The sequence below is a fragment of the Lissotriton helveticus genome, chromosome 1_1 (genome assembly GCF_964261635.1).
Source record: "Lissotriton helveticus chromosome 1_1, aLisHel1.1, whole genome shotgun sequence".
NCBI classification, from domain to species: Eukaryota; Metazoa; Chordata; class Amphibia; order Caudata; family Salamandridae; genus Lissotriton; species Lissotriton helveticus.
In genome coordinates this window covers 1,724,452,379-1,724,473,750 of record NC_136057.1, presented here as the reverse complement: position 1 = coordinate 1,724,473,750, position 21,372 = coordinate 1,724,452,379, and the positions used below count along the sequence as shown (strand labels likewise).

The following is a 21,372-nucleotide window of genomic DNA, read 5'->3' as shown; positions in this document are numbered from 1 at the left end:
CGTGAGTTTTGCGCTTCCGATGCATCACTTTTTGTGACGCATCGGCGGCGTAAAACATGCGTCGTGTTGCGCACTATTTACAAAGTGACGCATCTAAGCAGATGCGTCACTTTGTAAACACCTGCGTCAGGTATAATGTATGCAAAGGGGGCGTTCATACGCAAAAAGCCTCGTAATAGTGACGCAGTGAAATCTATGAGATTTCACTGCGTCACTTTTAGGACGCTGGTGCGTCAAAATCTTGCGCCTGCCTCACAGCAGGCGTAAGACTGACGCAAGCCCTTTCACATGGGGCTTTCCCCATGTGAAAGGACGCATTGCTGGAGTTGCGTCACTTTGTGACACACCCCAGCAATGCGGGACTTTTTTGCTTACAGATACGTCAGAAATACTGACGTATCTGTAACTCCTTGCGACATGATGCGTCATATTATAAATATGACGCATCAATCATGTCGCAGGGAGAGCGCAGTGAAAAGTGACGCATCGCTGTTTTCACGCAGCGATGCGTCACTTTTCATAAATAAGACCCCTAGCCTGTAGAAGAACAGTTCCTACACCAGACTATGAGAAAGTCACGGTCCTTTGCCAATCTTTCTTTTGAGTTGAAAAGTGATGCTTGTTCAAGGAGATTTCTCTGAAACATCAATCAAGGGCATCTTTGGCAGCTACTTAGTACCCGCTGGCGAAACCGATGTGGACTGTGGTTTTCTGATGCAGAGAGATTTAACTACTTATGTTGCTGGGGAAAAAAACTTGATAAAACTGTCCCTTCGGGTGTAGATGCATCTTGCATCAGACGCAGCTGATAAAAACGATAAGTAAAACAGTCGCCCAGAGATCTACATTTTCTTGCATACTTTAACTGAACCCCGCTCCCTGCAGGAATAGTAGATCAGAGTATTTCACAATGCCGAAGCCTGCAAGCAAATCCCTTTTATTAAATCTCGAACTCTGCGATAGGCGTAGTTCATTTAGCACTCCATTAAACAGGTTGTGAAGGTATGGTTGCTGCCAGGCATGCCAAATGTGCCAAGCCCCTGTTGATGAGTAAATTGGCTTGTTTAGCTCCCTGTGGCCCAGCCTACCTGCCAAAACAGATAAAAGGCGACAGCATCTCTTAAAATCAAAGGGACACTGTCTCCTTTCCTTTCGGCTCTCTCGTGCACTGTGACTTTTCTGATCATTCCTTGCTTCTGCTACTCTTTCAGGAAGTCACCATGAGTTACTCCCAATATTCAGTCTCTCAGTCTGGAGGAAGAGGCAAGAGTTTCAGTGCTGCCTCCGTTGGAGGAGGAGGAGGCGGAGGAGGAAGAGTCAGCTTTAGCTCTTCTTCTGTATCCCAAAGCGGAGGCAGTGGTGGTGGTTATGGGCGTACTAGTGTTGGTGGTGGCGGTGGAGCTGGTGGTGCAAGTGGTTTTGGCAGCCGAAGCCTCTATAACCTAGGGGGCACTAAAAGAATTTCCATCAGCACAGGCAGTGTTCGGGGTGGGGGTGGTTTCGCTGGAGGAGCTGGGAGCTATGGCAGTGGAGGTGGCGGTGGCGGTGGTGGATTTGGTGCTGGAGGTGGAGGTGGTTTCGGCAGCGGTGGAGGTTTTGGTGCTGGAAGTGGAGGTGGTTTCGGCAGTGGAGGAGGTTTTGGAGGTGCTGCTCCTGCTTTCCCAGTTTGCCCTCCTGGTGGAATCCAACAAGTGACCATTAACCAGAGCCTCCTGACACCAATCAATGTAGACATTGACCCCAACATCTCCAAGGTGCGAAGCGAGGAAAGGGAGCAAATCAAGTCACTCAATAACAAATTTGCTTCATTCATTGACAAGGTAAGCCAAGAACCTATTTTTCTTCCTTTTTATAGAGACATCTTTTAATTTGTGATTCACTATCATGTACAATAATGAAATAGGCTCTTTCTAGATGGTAGAGGCTGTACAGATGTATTGTTTTCTTTATTTTTACATATAGCATTACAAATACTAATGCATTTGCAGTCACCAGGACTAACATTACTATCAGTGATACAAAACGTTGAAACTGTTAAAAGACTTTTGATATTGAAAGTTCTCCCTCGATTTATAAATTCTTCATTTTCAGAAGATGTGCTTGGTAGTTGCTTACTGAACAAGTTCTTGTGAGTCGATTCTGGGATGTAAGGTCCTCATAAACAGCCTAAGGTGTGAGTCTGTATGCAATGAGGGTTTCAATAAACTGTTCAGTCACAATATTTTCTGACCTGTTGCCACTCACAAGCTCATAGGTCCTGCCCTGTCTGTGTAGGCTGCTGTTTCGATGATGTCATTCGAAGAGTTAAAAGGCTTCATGACTGACATAAGTCGCTCGATGTAAAGGTCACACATTGACTTGCAAACGAGTGTGGTTTGTATAGGAAAAACTCCCCACATGCCAAAGTGCTCCCAATATGAGTTAAAACAGGTAGCGAAAAAGATTAAATGAGAGCACATTAGGGCCAAGGGAAGCATCTACTACAGAGACTTAGCTGGCGTTTCTCTTATGACTTTTAGGTCCGATTCCTGGAGCAACAGAACCAGGTGCTCGAGACCAAGTGGAAATTTTTGCAGGAACATGGCCAAACTGGGACCAAAAGGAACACCATTGAGCCCCTCTTCGAGGCGTACATTAATACCCTGAGGAGGCAGCTGGAAAAGATGGTCAGTGACAAATCCCGCCTGGATAACGAGCTGCGGGGCATGCAGGACCATGTGGAGGACTACAAGAAGAAGTATGTGAGGGGTTGTCTGGAGGAGGAGGGGGGCTGCGCGCCTGCGCGATAGGCCGAGGGTGGAGACCTAGGGAGAGAGCGGTATAGGGATCTCTCCTGGGAATTCCGGATGTGCCTCTAGCTGAAATCACCATCAAGCGCCAAGTTCAGGCTTGCAGCAGAAAAGCACACACAAGGGCTTCTGGTCGCTGTGCACTGGAAAGACAGCAAGCAGGGAATGGCTTGTACAGTGCGACCCGGTTCTCGTTAAGAATCAGGTGTGCAGATGTGTTGTGAACTTATATTTAACATTCAGCAAACAAGTAATATGTTGTATCTAATGCAGTCAGGGTGTAGTTGCTTTGTAATCATCATGTCGCAAGGAGTTACAGATACGTCAGTATTTCTGACGTATCTGTAGGCGCAAAAGTGACGCATTGCTGGAGTGTGTCACAAAAGTGACGCAACTCCAGCAATGCTTCCTTTCACATGGGGAAAGCCCCATGTGAAAGGGCTTGCGTCAGTCTTACGCCTGCTGTGAGGCAGGCGCAAGATTTTGACGCAACAGCGTCCTAAAAGTGACGCAGTGAAATCTCATAGATTTCACTACGTCACTATTACGAGGCTTTTTGCGGGTGAACGCCCCCTCTACATACATTATACCTCACACAGGTATAATGTAGCGCAGGGGTTTACAAAGTGACGCATCTGCTTAGATGCGTCACTTTGTAAATAGTGCGCATCAGGAGGCATGTTTTACGCGGCCGATGCGTCACAAAAAGTGACGCATCGGAAGCGCAAAACTGACGCAAGGCCTCATAAATGAGGCCCCCTGCGTTTTGGCTGAGACCTACAATTAATAACTCTGCTGCGAATCTGCCATGACGTATCCATCCTTAATCCGTTTCTTACTCCAACAGATACGAAGATGAGATCAACAAGCGCACAGCGGCAGAGAACGAGTTTGTGGTGCTGAAGAAGGTCAGTGGTCTGAGAAACAATAGCAACAGGGGCTGCTATGTACATGTCCTGAGATTGTGTTGTGATGTCACGTACAGGGAGGGGTCCCAGAGGCACAGGGGCTGCTATCTAACCCTGGGGGTAATTCGCGTAGAAGTGCAAGGCGTAGCTACGCGAAGTGCACTTCGCACTACACAAGATACGAGAAGCTACCTGCACTGCATAGTACACTGTGCAAAATGCTGTTGATTGCACAGTGCCGGATGCTTGTCCGCAGTGTGGAATCAGTGCAAACATCATCTTGCACAGTGCAAGCAGTCTTTTTCTGCCGCTCGAGTAGATTTATCCTTGAGCGGCAGCTTTCTCAACCTGGACTGGTAGTTTCTCATCGCGAGCGGTCGCGAGTATACGCGACCACTCACAATGAGAAACCTGACCTCCCCACGTTGAGAATCTCGCTGGGAGGGTTATTTTCCACGCTCGCGATCGGCAACTTGATGTTGCTGATCGCGAACGTGGGAAAAGTCTTGCCGGGATATTATTTTGCTCGTTCGCAGTCGCCAACTTGACGTTGAGGACCACGAACAAGCAAAAAACGCCCGCTACGCGTTTTTTCACTGTGCTACGTGCCATTCGCGTAGCGCGTAGTTGCGCAAAGTACGCAAGCATAGCGTAGTCCTACACCAGGGCTTCTACTATATACATGTCCTGAGGTTGTGTTGTGATGTCAGGTGCAGGGGTCCCAGAGGCACAGGGGCAGCTATGCACACAGTCCTGAGGTTGTGTTGTGATGTCATGTGCAGGGGTCCCAGAGGCACATGGGATACTATGTACATGGCCTGAGGTTGTGTTGTGATGTCAGGTGCAGAGGTCCCAGAGGCAAAGGGGCTACTATGCACATGTCCTGAGGTTGTGTTGTGATGTCAGGTGCAGGGAGGGGTCCCATAGGCACAGGGGCTGCTATGTACATGTCCTGAGGTTGTGTTGTGGTGTCATGTGCAGGGGTCCCAGTGGCACAGGTGCTGATATGTATATGCCCTGTGCTGGTTGTGTTGCAATGTGATTTGCAGGGGTACCAGAGACAAAGGGGCTGCTATGGACATGTTCTGAGGTTGTGTTGTGATTTCATGGGAAGAGGTCCCAGATGCACAGGGGATGCTATGTACATGTCCTGGGGTTGTGTTGTGATTTCATGTGCAGGGGTCCCAGAGGCACAGGGGATGCTATGTACATGTCCTGGGGTTGTGTTGTGATTTCATGTGCAGGTATACCAGAGGCACAGGGACTGCTATGTACATGCCCTGAGGTTGTGATGTGATGTCCTGTGCAGGTATACCAGAGGCACAGGGACTGCTATGCACATGTCATGAGGTTGTGTTGTGATGCCATGTGCAGGGGTACCAGAGGCACAAGGGCTGCTAAGCACATGTCATGAGGTTGTGTTGTGATGTCAGGTGCAAGGGTACCAGAGGCACAGGGGCTGCTATGCACATGTCATGAGGTTGTGTTGTGATGTCATGTGCAGGGGTCCCAGAAGCACGGGGTCTGCACTACTGATCAGGATGTTTGTTCTTCTTGTACAGTATCCGTGAGCGAGCACTGCGTGCTCCTATCCTCCTTTGAGGGCAGGATCTGGGCAGTGTCCAGGATGAAGGACAGTAGAGAGGAGAACAGGTACCGTAGAAGGGATAGGCAGCGCTCAAAGCCATGGAGGTTCCACAACAGCTGGGGCTCCGGAACCAAAAACAGAAGTGCAAATTCACAGAATGAGGAAGGGAGAGGATAAATAATGAGTCCTGGTGATAGAGAAATATGGGGACCACACGGTCAGTATCGTTGCATGAGGCAGCACCTGAGGGTGATGACCATATACTACGTCGCCTGAGCAGAGAGCTTTGAGCTAAAATCCTCGAAGTGCATAAAGGGAAAGCCTCTCGATGTTGCTGAAGAAGTTTTTTGGCAGCCTGTAAAGGCCACAAAGATGCAATCTAAGGGATCCACCATCTGATGCAATGTTAACGTCTTGTGATTTGTTTCTCAGGATGTTGACGCTGCCTACATGAAGAAGGTGGAACTGGAGGCTAAAGTGGATTCTCTGACTGATGAGATCCAATTCCTCCGGAATCTATACGAAATGGTGAGTATGCAGTCCCTTTCTCCCTGAAATTCACTATCAACACCAGACGCGCAATGCCCAAAGGCTCAAAGGGCTTCAGCCCCTTCCCCCTCCCCTCCCCCCCCCCTGTCGTGTGTGTCAGGCCAGGCTGAGGCAGCTTCCTGGGCACACACCTGAGTACTTCACAGGTCTTTAAAAGACCATTTACTTGTTAACAAGGCTTTGTTGTTTTTCACCCCTTCTTCGAGATCCCGCAATCTCCACTCTGCCTATTGCTGGAAGAATTAGCACCCCCACCACAAACTTTTTACTAGCCCCACCCCCAGAAATTTTGCTTTATTTGCGCCTCTGATCAGCACCCTCTTCTTCGGAGGAAATAGTCCTAAATGGCTTCTTTTAAGGATTAATTGCAAAACATACAGTCTTACATTTTCTAGCACATTTCTTAAGATACCAGGCTGCTCCTCTGGAACTGAACATCCACTAGTCAAAGAGGCAGAGAAACATTCAAGTCCTATATGAATGTCTACCCAATCAATGGGGCCAGTGAAATATCCAACTGCTTTAAAATGTGAGCCTCCCTAATCCAAGACGGTAAAGAAACATTCATTTACTTAATGAGAGAGAGAGGAGTAAATGCCAGCCCCTAAACAACTAAGACCAAATAAAGCTAGAACACAGGGATATGCCACCCCATTAGTGCTAAGCACCCAGGGAAATGGAGCAGAGGAGAATTTATCTCCCACAAAGATTAGTGCTTCCTAATCAATTCGAGTAAAGTAACGTCAGGCACTAAAGAACTGAGAGCCTCTAATCCAAGAGGGTAGAGGAGCATCTCACTCCTACAGAACTGGCCACTCCCTATTCAGGAAGGCAGATACACATCCTTCTGTAAGAATGAGCCTCTAATTTAAGATAGAGCAGAACAATAGATTTCAAAAAAAAAAACTGAGTACCCAACATCAAAGAGAGCCGAGGCCTGTCCAGCTCCTACAGCACTGAGACTCCCTTATCACCAAGACAAGGTACATTCACCTGTTAAGGACTGAATCACACATTGTCAATAAGCACAGAGAAACTTCTAGCTCTTGCAGCACTGATAATCCCTAATGAAAGAGGGCAAGGGAACATGGAGCACCTACAAGACTTAGATTCATCCATCAAAGATAGTAGCAGGACATCCATCTCCTATAGAACCAATTGTTTGTAATCAAAGAGGGCAAATGGACATCCAGCCATCAGTGGTCAGAAAAAAAGATATGTTCATATACCGTTCGGCTCAGTTGCATGGCCCTTTGTTGAATCCTTGTGTACTTATGTGCAAACATACTGTGGCACTTTTTCATCTCTCCCCTTTGCCTCTTTGTAGTCCTAAAAGTCTGTGGTGCATCAAGTCCATGTGTGTGTGCATCATTGTGCCTGACCGCTGCTAAATCCCGAAAAGGAAGAGGCTTTTATGACTGTACAATATGAAGGTTGTGTGCAACGAACCTCTTCAATGCCTAGAAGGGACATAGTAACATAAAAGGTGCAGTGTCTGTGCCTTAGATAGAAGAAAAACAGAGAGTGCAGGATGAGCAGTCGCAAGGACAGCAGCAGGGGGTGAATCAAGGTGTAGCATAACATCTGCTCAGTGCTGTGCCACTTGACTTGCAGGAACTTGCAGAGCTCCAAGGACAGATGTCGGACACGTCGGTCATACTGTCTATGGACAATAACCGAGCCCTGGATCTGGAAAGTCTCATCTCTGGTGCCAAAGCTCAGTATGAAGAAATCGCCCGGAGGAGCCAAGCTGAAGCAGAGGCTGCCTACGCAAACAAGGTATGTGGCACGTGACCTGGAACCAGGGGGTAGGGGGCATCAATGAATCTAGGGAAAAATATCACCTTCTGCCTGGCACATAAGAACAATATTTAGATTCCACAATTTGCAATATAGACAACATAACATGACATGGTGTGACATAACTTGGTAAAGGACTATCTTCCAAGTTTTATATGTCTTAAATACTGGAATACGGTATATCAGGGTAAACAGTTGTAAAACACTCAACTGTGCAATGGTTTATTTACAATAGACCATAAAAAGAAAATATATCCATGAACTTAACATGCTTTTTCGCAGGATTCAGTGCCCTACCTCTAGTGCGAACAACATTGTTCTCCTGATTGCTCAGCATTTCATACATTTACGATAACAATATCAAATGGTCCAGCCCCAACCATAGGCGATACTAATGCGCCTTCCATTTCTGTGTGCAGTTGTTATGTGTCTGGCGGTCCTGAAGGCCAAAACTCCCAAAACTCTGCTTATGCAAATCAATATGTATTATTAAATGCTGAGCCTTGAAATCCCTTTCAGTGCATTTCTTTAAAGGCAATATACTTTTGTGTATTCATTCTATGCTTTCATATATCCGAGCAGTCCCAAAGGTTGACTATACTGTCTTTTCCAGGGCAATGCCCTTAATTGTGACAAACGTATGCGACCATGTCTTCCACAGATTGTTGTTCCATTACTTAGCCACCCAATTCTCAATTCCCTTACGTTTTAAAACTGTTATATCATCTTTCACCTTTCAAAGGCGAGGCAAGCCTTTCAAACGCTCATCATCTTTTTACCTCCAGTGCTGCCACTTAAAAGTCTTGTCTTCTGTCATTTAACGTGAGTTCTATTCCAAGCCCTCGGTACCGATACCGCACTCTGACTTGTGACTTTCATAAAGGGGCATATGAAGGTAATTTTCATTTTGCGATTCCCAAATAGCAAATTTTAAGGAATCGCTATTTGAGAATAGCAAAATGGAATATAGGTAAAAATTCGCAATTTTTTTGTGAATCTTTAACATTCCTTATTTGCGATGAGCAAATTGCGAATCGCAATTAAGGAATGAGTGTCCCATTCATTCCTATGGGCCAAAAGGCCCATAGGAATAAATGAGGATTCATTCTCAAATTGCGATTTTCTGTGTGAAAATCGCAATTTGAGAATCGCAGTTCCAAGGGTGCCAGGGTGTCCAAAGGACACCTGTTGCACCCCTGGAATGTGCCTGTAAGTACATGTGGCGCACATAAATGCCCTAAGGGCATGTCTGTGTGCCACATGGCACTTTGAATTTTAAAAAAAAATCCATTTTTGAAGGAAATCGCAAAATACCATCTACTTGAAGTAGGTGGTATTTTGCGATTCCTTATGCAAAACTCGCAATTTTTAAAGCACCTCTACATAGCATTTATGGAATCGCAAAACTGCGATTCCTTAAATGCTATAAGCAAAATAAGGAATCACAAATTTTGCGATTTATTATTTTGCTAAGTGACACCTACATATCAAAACACCGTTTGCGATTCGCAAACGCCGAAATTCGCCGAATTTCGGCGTTTGCGAATCGCAAACGGCTACCTACATTTGCCCCTTAGACACCAATTCTTTGCCCATTCCACTTGTTCCCATTCTTCAATGCCGTTCTTTACTTCTTAATCCCAGGTCAATGCCATGACTTACACATCATCAGTGCCTTGTATCTTTCAATGATTTGTTACTACGTTTTGATAAATATGCCTACATTATTCATGACATGTTTTTGATAGAAGTGCCCAGCTTCCAACTCAGTACAGCAGTCACACTCAGCGGACTCTCCCTTTGCATTTGAGTTTCCAGGGCCAGTCAGACAGCAAATAGGAGGCTTCCAGCCTCAAAGACAGAAGCAAATGTCACAGTGATGACCCAGATGTAGGTCTCTGAGGCCCATACTGCCGGAGCTTGAAGAGGATCATGGGTATTCAGGAGCTGCATCTTATTCCATACCCACAAGAAGGCTTCAGAAATCAGAATAGGTTGTGAGCTGAAGAAACCACATCAGAGAACATTAAGAGGCAAAATGTGATTTGAAAAAAACAAAATAACCGCTTTTACATCAGTCCTCTTTTTCCATTTCTGTGTCCTTCAGTTTCAACAGCTTCAGGCAACCGCTGGTCAGCACGGGGACCATCTGAAGAGCAGCAAACAAGAGATTTCTGAGCTAAACCGGGCAATCCAGAGGCTGAAGTCAGAGATTGAGAGTGTGAAAAAACAGGTACGTCTTGCGTAGCTATTATCACATGTACCATTTTTTAGTGGTCCACAGACCATTCATGGAGAAGATGTCACCCTTCTCAGATTGTGCTGCATGCTCAAGCGGATTTTTCTTGTACAACCATTGGGGCATATCTCAAGAAGGGAATGGTGTTCCCCGGCCTCAAATGTGCAAGAGGGCTTACTTGAATGTACGTTTAAAAATACATTGGGATAGTCTCATTGAGGTTGTCAAGTGGCTGCAACACTTCTGATATCTAAAGTCAATATCATTTATGATAACACAATCATTGTATCTGGTCAAGTTTGACTGTTTCATTAACACCTGTAGAATGGCAACAAAGGATGAGGCAGTCAAACGATTGAGCTCCATAAACAACCAGAAAGAAGTCCATTAAGAATATAAAATGAGTATTGAATATTCATAAGCAAAGACCCCTGAGTGGTGGGTAAAGAAGCATGTATTAAGGATGAATTATCAAGAGTGAGCCCTTCTAGTTACCATTATGTTGGATCAAGAGAGAACAGCAGTAGTGTTATTTCTCCGTGGGTAAGAGTTTTAGAGCTATTATTCAGTGAAGTTCATCCAGTGGAGGGAAGACGAGGATATCAGATGTGCACAGCCCTGGCTGATCATACACTGAATGCCTCACAGAGGAAGGATTTTCAAGAGAAGACAACAACTGCACCGTATAATGAAACCTAGGTATCCAGGAATGACACTAACCAGATATAAGTGGTGAAGGAGGTAGCAACTTAATAACATTAAAAGTCAAAGTAAGCTAACTAATATGTTCTTCTTTCTTACAGTGTGCCAATCTACAGAAAAGTATCGCTGAGGCTGAAGCCCGCGGTGAGCTTGCCCTGAAAGATGCCAGGGCAAAGTTGGCAGAGCTGGAGAAAGCGCTCCAGAAGGCCAAGGAGGAGATGGCGCGCCAGCTGAAGGATTACCAGGAGCTGATGAGCGTTAAGCTAGCCCTGGACATTGAAATTGCAACCTATAGGACCCTGCTGGAGGGCGAAGAAAACAGGTGAGTGAACTGTAACAGTGTGGAAGTGATCAATTCATTGTATTTTGAGATGTTTCTAGTGCTCTGCTTACGGAAATCATGTTTAAAGTCAGGTAACATACGAAAGCCACACATGTGCATCAGATCGGCTTTATGCTAGTTCTTTTCGCATGTGATCAATAGTCAGCGCCCAGAGTTTTTCAAGCAGGCACACGATTAACAGCAAGGAACCGCCAAGAAGAATGCATGAACATACATGTGCATAAGTCACTAATCCTCCCTGAATAAGGGTCAGAGGATCCCTCCCACTGGTATAATTCAAGCAAACTTCTGAGAACTACAAAAGAAATACCAGTGAGTGGCTGACATGGCAGAGTGGGAACAATATCTGGGCCAACGATATGAAATATCAGTTAATAAATTGGAACAAAGTATGAAACAACAGTGTTTAAGGGATTCGCAGAAATTACTCTGAATGAACAGAAAAAGTCATTTTCATTGAAATGTACCTATGATGTAACTCTCATACTGCACCGTTCACATTGAAACTCAAAGAAATATCTACTGGCCTTTGTCAGATGTAGGTGCACCCTATGATGTTGGTTTAGCCTATTGCGCCATATCTCAAAGCGTATGACAGTCCCTGTAACAAAAGCAACAATTGAATGACACTTCATCCGATCAATAATCACCTCACTGTGCTCCAAGCTGTGGGCTCTGGACACTACATAACAAAAACACACAATCAAAAAACATGTTCCTCGAAGGTCTGTGTGCTCAAACTCCTCTTCTCACCAATGTTCTTTTCTTTCTCCTTCAGGATGTCTGGAGAAATTCAGAATGCAGTGAGCATCTGTAAGTATCTCAACTGTTCTGGAGCAGTGCTTCATTTTGTACATTCTGTTGGAGGTTTGCAGAAATGCTCAAATGTAATTCTGATGTGCTTTTTCTTGCAGCTGTGGTCAGCAGCGGTGGAAGTTACAGCTCTGGAGGAGGAGGAGGAGGTGGAGGATTTGCCGCAGGAGGCGGTGGATTTGGTGGTGGCAGCGGGTTTGGTGCGGGAGGCGGTGGAGGATATGGTATGGGAGGCAGCAGTGGTGGGTTCAGCGGTGGCAGCGGGTTTGGTGCGGGAGGCGGTGGAGGATATGGTATGGGAGGCAGCAGTGCTGCGTTCGGCGGTGGCAGTGGATATGGCTCTGGAAGTGGGGGAAGTATTGGTGGAGCAGGTGGAGGAGGCGGAGGCAGCTCTGGAGTGGCAATTGTCCAAACAACCACACACAGTACTTCAAGGCAAAGTAGACATTAAATGTAAAATGCGGAATGGCTGCTCACCAACTGATTGAAATGTTCTCACTGTCTTATGGCCTCACCACATACAACCCTCTCTCTCCCTCTCTCCCTCCCGAAAACTCAGAACACACGCCTCTAAATTCCCATTTTAAACCGGCTTCAGCTGCAAGGTGATACAATGTTTAGAACCTGGCGCCATGCCTACCAGATTGAACGGTACAATTCAGAACTTTAAAGTCCACCTAACAGACCCTGCCCTGGAGAAGAAAACACGAACTCGACTCCTGAAGCAAAACTATAATTTACAGAAATATGGTTTATGCTGCCAGGTTTTGGTCTCCTTTGCAGAATCTCCTTCTCAGGTTGCTGTAGATGTCACTCGATGCTAGGATGGTAATCTTCACGCCCTCAGCGTCATATCTTGTCACCCAGGGTGTGTCAATGTCAGTTCTATTGAACAGGCCGTTTAACCTGTTGTGTAGTGTATGCCAAAGCCATATTTGTACTGTACACCACCACCTGCACCTACTCTATGCACTGTCTGCCATTGCTTGGACTGTATAACACCGTCAACTCGACCTTCTTGTATTGTTATACCTGTTACCGACTCTAAACCCCTGTCTGTGTTTGGATTTCCTCTTGGGTCGTTTTCTCTACCTGGCATACATCTATTAAACTATACATGTCACAAAATTATGTGTTATCAAGTTGTTGTCTAACGAGTTGTGTTGTACTTTGAACATATCAGAAAACGGGTTAAAAGGGTTCCCATAAATCATCTTCTGAGGCCAAGCTGTCATTAAAGTAAACAAAATAATTTCATGGAATTCGCAAATAATATTTTAAAGCAAAGAAATAAAATCAATTCTTGATGAATGAACCGTGAGATGCAGTCCTAGCCCTGCAGGCCAAACAAATATTCCTATCTTAAAATAAACCATTCCCACCATGGCAAATATGTTTCCCTGCATGCATATGGAAAACAGAGAGATACCATGAACAGAATCAAAATAATGAACCTATGAAATGTAGCACTTGACTGTGCATTACGCTGTTATTGCATACTATTACAGAGTAATGAATCTTCGAAGTATAGCTAGTGTGTGGACTATGAATTTATATTGTGTTATAGTATAATAGCTCCATGAGGTATAGACTGTCTATACGTGTGCATTCCACGAGCGAATGTTGTGAAAGAATAATCATCATGTGAAATCTAGAATGTGTGTTTGTGTGTAACACTATTATTACTAAATGCTGTTACAGAAAATCAACAGTAAACTAGTGTGTATTGTACTTTACATTATTATTGCTTACTGCTGCAGAATAAAGCCCATACGTTAACGACCCAGAAATCCAGCCCTGATATGTTGTCAAAGCCTGCAATTCTCATAATCATAAAGTTTGCAACTGCAAATAAAACGAATTTCGTTGCGCGCACTGCATCGTATTTGGTGATGCAGTGCACACAACGAAATTCGTTTTATTTATTTATATGTTTACTTACCTGTTAAAGTCCGTAATCCATATATTACAACCCCCCACCCTGCCCCTCCCCCTCCCTACATCTCCGCCCTGCAGTTACACCTACCACTGGCCGTGGCTGTAGTATATACTGAAGTAAATAGCCAAGAGAGCAGTTGAGTACGAGTACCGAATTCACCAGGAAGGTCATTCTTGTTCTCTTGATTGCATGTTGTTTTTAACTCACCTCTTGCTTTAAATAAAGCTTTTAAGACACCCATTGTACTAAATTTGTGGGCGCCATTTCTCTCCCCGTTCCACCACAGCTTGCACTGATTGAGTGGAGGGAGGTTAAAATGCGACCGGGTATTTTTAAAATTCATACTTCCTGTTAGACATTTTGCGAGGGCCATGTTGACTAAGAGACGGTCTAGTCTCCTGGCTTTACCGGCTGCCAATCAGCAACATAAACAGCAGATGGCGCCAACGTGCAGCGGACGCGCCAAAGGCTAGCCCGCCTGCGCCCATCCGCGCCAGAACCGGGCCAAGGGCCAGAAATGCTACATCTCCGTTGCCAGGTCTGCCCCTTACAAGGGAGTTTATACTAAGTCTAAATTCAGCACCAACAATTTGTCACAGCTTTTTAGATGGCGCTAAATGGGAGGGACCTATTAACTGTAAGAATTGTAAAAAGGTGCTTAAGGCCACAGAGGCCCCTGAAGTAAAAAAGAAGGCCATGCTGAGTAGTCTGCGCGGTGGCCTTATAAATGCAATGTCAATGTGTAAGCACGCTCTTCATATTTACGATTTAATAATTAATGAAAATCTTGATTGTCTTTTTGTGTCTGAAACATGACTAAAGGCCTGGTGCAATCCCGGAATTGCAAATGCCCTCCCCCCTCGGATATTTTATTCAGAGATTAGACAGATTAGAGCAGTATATGGAGGCCTTGCAATCATTTACCGTAGCATCCCTTAGGTGCTCTATAGCTCAATTACCTGATTTAAAAGGAGAGGAGGGCATCGGTTTTTGTCTCCAGCCGCATGACTCTTTCTCATTCGCAGGAATCCTTCTTTACCGTCCACAGGGACCCTATAAAGACTTTCTAGATAATATTGGAGAGGTAGTCAGTACACTAGTTCTTAGATTTGCCAATCTTACAGTGTTAGGTAACTTCAATTTCCATCTGGACTCACAAAATGAACCAGGGGCAACATGGTTTAAGGAGATAATGGATATACTTGGCCTAGAACAATGCTCCTTATCTGCAACACATAGTGCAGGCCATACGTTGGATTGTATCTGTTCCAACTTGGAAACCTTTAAGGCGAAGCCAAAGTTGAGCAAACGTGGACAAAACACAAATTAATACCTTTTGAGATTTTGACAAAGAAAGGGCTTCCCTCTAGGTATAATTATATTAAAACCCCTCAACAGGACAAATCCAGATGGAAGGAATTAATAGCACATCCGGATTTGCTCTCAGAAGCACTGACGTGCAGACCTAACTTGCTAGGAGACCCTATTGCCGATACCCAGCTTTTTGGCCAGTGGATACATGCCCAGAAAGATCGGCTGGTTCCCCCGGTTCCACTGCAGACCAAACAGGACGCCCTCTGCCCCATGGTACTCACCAGCCCTGAAAGAATTGCAAAGCCATGTCAGGGCACTAGAATGCAGATGGAGCCGAAATTGTGATGAGATAGAGCTAAACAATTTTAGAGCAGCCCTCAGGAAATAGCATTCCCTGATTAAAACTACCAAAAAAAACTATAATACCGAGGCAATCAAAACCACCAATGCAAACCATAAAGTGATCTTCAAGATACTCAATCAATTTATGAACCCTAAAAGTTTACAACAAGAGATTCCCCCCTCTCAGAGTCTTTGTAATGATATGCAGAATTCTTTGAAGAGAAAGTTCGTATACTACAAAAAGATTTTCCCCCTCCTATTCTTTCCTTCATTAATAATGATTTATCTGCAGATCTGGACAGAGTCTGTATGCAAATTTTTAAACCAATTTCCTTGGAAGAATGGCGCCAGGCGATTCTGTCCATTAAATCTTTCTCCCCTTTTGATCCCTGTCCCCCAATATTATTATATGCTTGCATTGATATTGTGAACCCCAATATAAACAATATAATAAATTCCTCTCTTTCTACAGCCAAGATTCCGGCAGACTGGAAACTTGCAGCTGTAAAGCCTCTCCAAAAGAAACAAATTGTGGTTCCTGCCGCTCTGTCCAATCTGCGCCCCATCTCTCTCCTACCAAGTCTGTTTAAGATGACAGAAAAATGTGTACATTTGTAAATAAGTAACTTACAACATATTTGGAGAAAGCAAATCTGCTTCAATCCAATCAATCCGGCTTTAGAGCTCAACACTTCACAGAATCTGCATTATTGTATAAGGCTGAAACCCTTAAAGCAGCTATGGATCAGGAAAAAAAGAGCAGTACTGGTACTGTTAGACCTGTCAGCTGCTTTCGACACAGGCTCACATGCCATCCTTTTAAACTACCTCGCATCCTTTTGCATCTCTGGTATTGTTCTGGCGTGGATAAAGAACTTCCTGCAGGGTCGCAAGCAAGTGATCACACTTAGGCAATACAAGTCACAAGAAAAGGCACTTCTCTCAGGGGCACCTCAGGGATCGAGTCTTAGTCCGACCCTCTTTAATGCTTATATGGCCCCAGTGATCAAGCTGATATTGTCCTTTAATATAGATACCATCTCAAATGCTGATGATACACATCTAATCTTGGTGCTGGAGAATAACACCACACAGGCAGAAGAAAACCTCTGCAAATGCCTTACTGCATCTTTCAGTTGGATGAATACTATCCACCGGTGTACATCCAAAAAAACTGAAATTTTACACTTAGGCCAAGAAAACATTTCTTCACCCAAACTCTGGTTGCCAGCAAACACCACCCCTCCTCCAAACACAGTAAATGTGGTCAGGAATTTGGGAATAAAATTTGACACCACTGTCATTTAAAAAGTAATCTTTGGCAGTGGCTGGAACCTGCTTCCATATTATAAAAAGCCTAAAGAAATGTTTCAATCTGATTCCCTTTTCAGCAAGGCAAACAGTGGCTGTAACCCTTATTACATCTAGGCTAGATTATTGTAATAACCTCTACGTAGGGACTAATAGGTCAGTCCTACATAGGCTACAAATGCTCCAGCATGCTGCAGCACGACTAGTACTGAAGTGGCCCAGAAAGTCATCTGCATTGGCTGCGCTAAATATAATCCACTCGCTGCCAATCCATAAATGTGTCCTTTTTAAGGTTCTTCTCATCACTTTTAGGGCTTTCCACTCTTTGGGCCCTCAATATCTTCATTCATGTTTTAAGGGTTAATTTCCATCCCGAAGTTTAAGATCAGCAAATTCCAATCTGTTAAAAATACCAGCTTTCAGATTGGCATCAAAGGGAGGAAAATCAATTGCAGGGATAGGCTCAAAGGCATGGAACAAACCTCCTCCACAGCTTCGCCAGATTACATCTGAGTCCCAGTTCAGGAAGGTCCTAAAAACCTGGATTTTCAATGCATCGGACACTCTCCGCAAAACTCTGATCTAAGTCCCTTCTCCTACTGTTAGCAGTCAACCAGGCTTTGGTTTCTCATCCCTGGGTTCCGTTTAGCGCCATGATGCTCCCCGGAGTGACAGTTTGCGATCTACAAATGTGCTATTACATTACATGTATACCTGCCTGTGGCTTCTCTACTTTTACTGACCTCCACAACCCTACCTGAACCTGGCATATTCTATAACCATATTTTATCATGCTTGTTGGCCAACATCTTTCAAAATACCTCAACATCAGTATGGAGATAAAAGAAGTGAAGCTGAGGATTCTTTTACACTCTTGAAAGGACTGTTATATTGACATAACACAGAGGCACATATACTGCTTCTCTTTCCACCCAAAAATTAAATCCATAAGAGGACCCAACAGTTTTAAAAAACAATTTCTAAGAATCTTTCAAATAAATATGAAATGCCATTTAAACCCTGGCTTTAATGAATGTAAGAGTTTTGATGCCGTTAGTGCTTCTAGTTTCCATGTAGGTTCCTCCAGAAGGACCTAGGGCCCGATGTAGGTAGCCCTTTACCGATCGGAATCGGCCGAAAATACCGATTTTCGGCCGTTTCCGATCGGTAAAGGGCTATGGAGATGTAGGGGCACATTTTCGGTAATTTTACCGATTCGTTATCATTACCGAATCGGTAAATTTACCGATTCGGTAATGATAACGAATCGGTAAAATTACCGAAAATGCAATGTAGGTAGCCAATGTTCCATCAGCACATGGCTTGCAGAATCGGTATTTTACCATGGAATACAAATCCATGGTAAAAAACCGATTCCTGTGTACATGCACATCTGTGCATGTACACATGTGCCATGTGACAGACAGACGTGCCCTTAGGGCATGTCTGTGTGCCACATTGCACACATGCCCGTTTTGGGGGTGCTAGAGGGTGTCAAAGTGACACCCCCTGCACCCTTGTGAATTCTTTAATTTCCGATTCGGTAAATACCGAATCGGTAATGCCTAATCATTCCTATGGGCTTCAAAGCCCATAGGAATGAATGGGCATTACCGATTCGGTATTTACCGAATCGGTAATTAAAGAATTGTTAAGGATTCGGTAACAAATCCAGATGTTGGGACCTACATCCCATTTACCGATTTTGAAATACCGAATCGGTAAAATTCGGTATTTCAAAATCGGTAAATGGGATTTACCTACATCGGGCCCTTAGTCACTGTAAAAAAGTTTTGAAATAATTCACAATGTTCGACTTTTCCCTGGGTTCCAAACTGCTAACATTCTGATAAATTGACAAAATTCATAAAAAATATATCCTCTTCTCAAAATTGAAAAGACCCTCCATCTCCTTAATCTCATGCACATACGTTTTGCCTTGCATTTGTGCTCTAGTACCTTATTGGCTCGGTGGTGTCTTGGTGATGTCATTTTGGCTGTGCCAAGTCTGCTTCTCACATCTTACATTTTCTTCAGAGTAGGAGAGGAACCTCATATCAATGGAGCAAGAGTTTTATAACCCTTCCTATTATTAGTCAATGGTACCGGATTACTGAGGCACTGGATTTTACCATGACCTCAGAGGATGTTGACATTCTGGAGTAGATAGCTATGAATCTGCTGTTGGGCTTTGCCATAGAATCTCATCTCTCTCACTTGCCTTCTGGATGAGCTCAATGTGCTTCTTAAGAAATCTTGGTGGATAGTGTGCCCAGACAGACATCTGCAAAGCAGACATTGTGGCACTGCTCTATAGATGAACTATTAAGCTTCTGGAAGTATTACTGGTGTTATATACTATATGTGTGCTGCCCATTTACGAGAATGTTTTAAATAGTCAAATGTAATCAGATGTTAGTCAATTTAATAAAGGAAAACCAATCATTAATCCATCATCATTCTTTCGCTCACTCTCTTTCTCATTTTGCCACTGGATTCGAGCTAGCCTGGCTGATGACGGCTGAATAGCCAGAAACCAGTCCCAGGATGCTTGTTTCCGGTCCACTGAAGACATGTCTTGGCAGTTCGGGCTGGACTGTACCCATGAGGCACAGGGACAGACTGATTTCCATATGGCCATGTCTGAACTGGGGTGTCAGAGTGAGCTAAAGAATGATGATGGATTAAACCCAGATCAGTTGACTGGGGGTGAGTGCTTGCAATGTTCAACACTCTGTCCATCATTCCCTTTGGTTTTGCTTAGTCCATTTAATAAGCCAAAATTCCTCATGTATAAAGCTACAGTTACAATACATACCCAACGTCATTCAGCCAAAGCATTTTGTCCTTATTCAATTGGGACTTTATTAGGGAAAGTGTTGGTTAGTTGATTAACACAGATGATTAAATTCCGTTGAACACTGCCAATATCACTTGTTCTAATGTTCCTATGAAGAACATGCACCAAAGTAAAGTGCCACTTAGTATCAATCACTGTTAAAGTTGGTTATATTCAATTTGGTAAGCCTACTCCAGCAATGTTCACAATTCGCTAGGCCTGTGCCTGTCAGAGTAGGGTATGTAGGGTAGCTATGTTGACCAGTCCAAATGCAGTTTACTAACCCTATACAATTCAAGGTATTTTTCTACGATGAAGTAGGATTAGGTAAAAAAATTATATATAAACTATTTGGCTGGACTTACGCTGTCCAATAAGGGCATTATTATTGCCTACTGCTGCAGAATAAAGCACGTACGCTACTGACCCAGAAATCCAGCCTTGATATGTACGAGGGTCCGATGTTTTAAGCCATTTTGTGTTGTCAAAACATGAAATTCTCATAATCACAAAGTTTGCATCTGCAAAATGTTTTTGTTAAATTTGTTAAACCCATTCTCTGATTTCATAAAATCTTGTAAAATCACAAAATGAGTTTAGAAAGGCATAACAAATCGCTATCCGGAAGGGACATATTTAGGGCATTCCATTTAAACAGTTATTCAGTATGTATGTATCAATGTTTTGCAACCGTAATCCAGTCGCAAAGCATTGAAAAGTTACTTTCTCCGAAGTTGGGCAGGAGTAACATTTGTTGAGCAGTAAGCAGTAATCCATGGGATTACTGATAACTCTTTTTACACATTAAAAAATATATTTGTAAATGCAGCCCAGGGCAGTGAATCACTGACATAACATTGACAGACTGAATATCGACTAGACAAAAAATCGGTGACTAATTATCGACTACACGGGGGCGTGGATTGGCTACGGAGCGGAATGGCTGCCTGAAACCGCAGCTCCGCTGATCGAGCCCATAAATCCGGCATTTATCAGCAAATCTGGTGCGGGGACTCGGGCCCCTTGATCCCCGGAGCGGGCGCATACCGCGAGGCCTGTTGGGCGAACCCCTGCGGCGTGAAACGCATTGGGGCAGGCGATAATCGCCGGCGGGCAGCAGACGGCGGCGGGGGCCTAGTGCAGGCGCGGTCGCCGGGAGCTTGCGTAAGGTTGCTGCCCAGGACGAGCTCCACTGACTGGCAGAGGACCGCCGCACGAGTGGCTTCCGCGGTCGCGGATTGGCCACCCTGAAGTAACTGCAGAGGACACAGACTGCTGGAAGTGAAGGCGGACCAGCGCACGACGGTGTGCATTGCAGTCAACGGCAACGTGGGCGATCGTACTCGGAGCTGTGACCTGATAAGCCGGACACGACATTACCAGAAAGCGGTAGGAGCCTGAAGCGCGAACCGTGGCACTGGCTGTCTGGGGACTGGCTTTGATGTATGGCCATGCACCACCGTGACACCTAAATAACCGCCGGCAAGTCGAGGCAGAACAGGGTGCGGAGAGGAAGGGGACTGGGCGGCCATATTGGAGGTAGCGGTTCACGAATTTGCAACGAACACACCGCGGTCCCCTCATAGCTGACTGCAACAATAAGCCTATCGACCACACGCTGGGGCGCCGAATGCGACATACCTTGGAGCAGAGTGGAGAACGAGCGGGCGGCGGCGGGGTGCATCGAGGTGTGGAACAAACACGCGCGCAGCCCGGGCAAAGGCGCAAATCTCCATTTTGACCCTGCCACGTGGAAAAGGTAACGAAATACCGAAGCGCTCTCTCTGTGATTAGCTGCACCAGCTTCTGGCTTTGTGAAGTACGTAGCGACACACAGCGTGCTGCGGCGCCAGGCCCGGACTGGGGTAGTGAGTTAGACCAGAGGTCCATAAGTGC

At 44.8% G+C, this 21,372-nt stretch overlaps 1 protein-coding gene across 1 annotated transcript; it reads left to right on the top strand.

The window, feature by feature from the left end:
* Positions 1-1,117: 1,117 nt before the first annotated feature.
* On the top strand, positions 1,118-12,859 carry LOC144833285 (keratin, type II cytoskeletal cochleal-like). The gene is made up of 9 exons (XM_078689155.1): positions 1,118-1,820; positions 2,520-2,737; positions 3,637-3,697; positions 5,718-5,813; positions 7,449-7,613; positions 9,742-9,867; positions 10,677-10,897; positions 11,697-11,731; positions 11,833-12,859. The coding sequence occupies exons 1-9, from the start codon at positions 1,221-1,223 to the stop codon at positions 12,180-12,182; spliced, it is 1,872 nt and encodes a 623-aa protein (XP_078545281.1). The 5' UTR covers positions 1,118-1,220; the 3' UTR covers positions 12,183-12,859.
* The last annotated feature ends 8,513 nt before the right edge of the window (positions 12,860-21,372 follow it).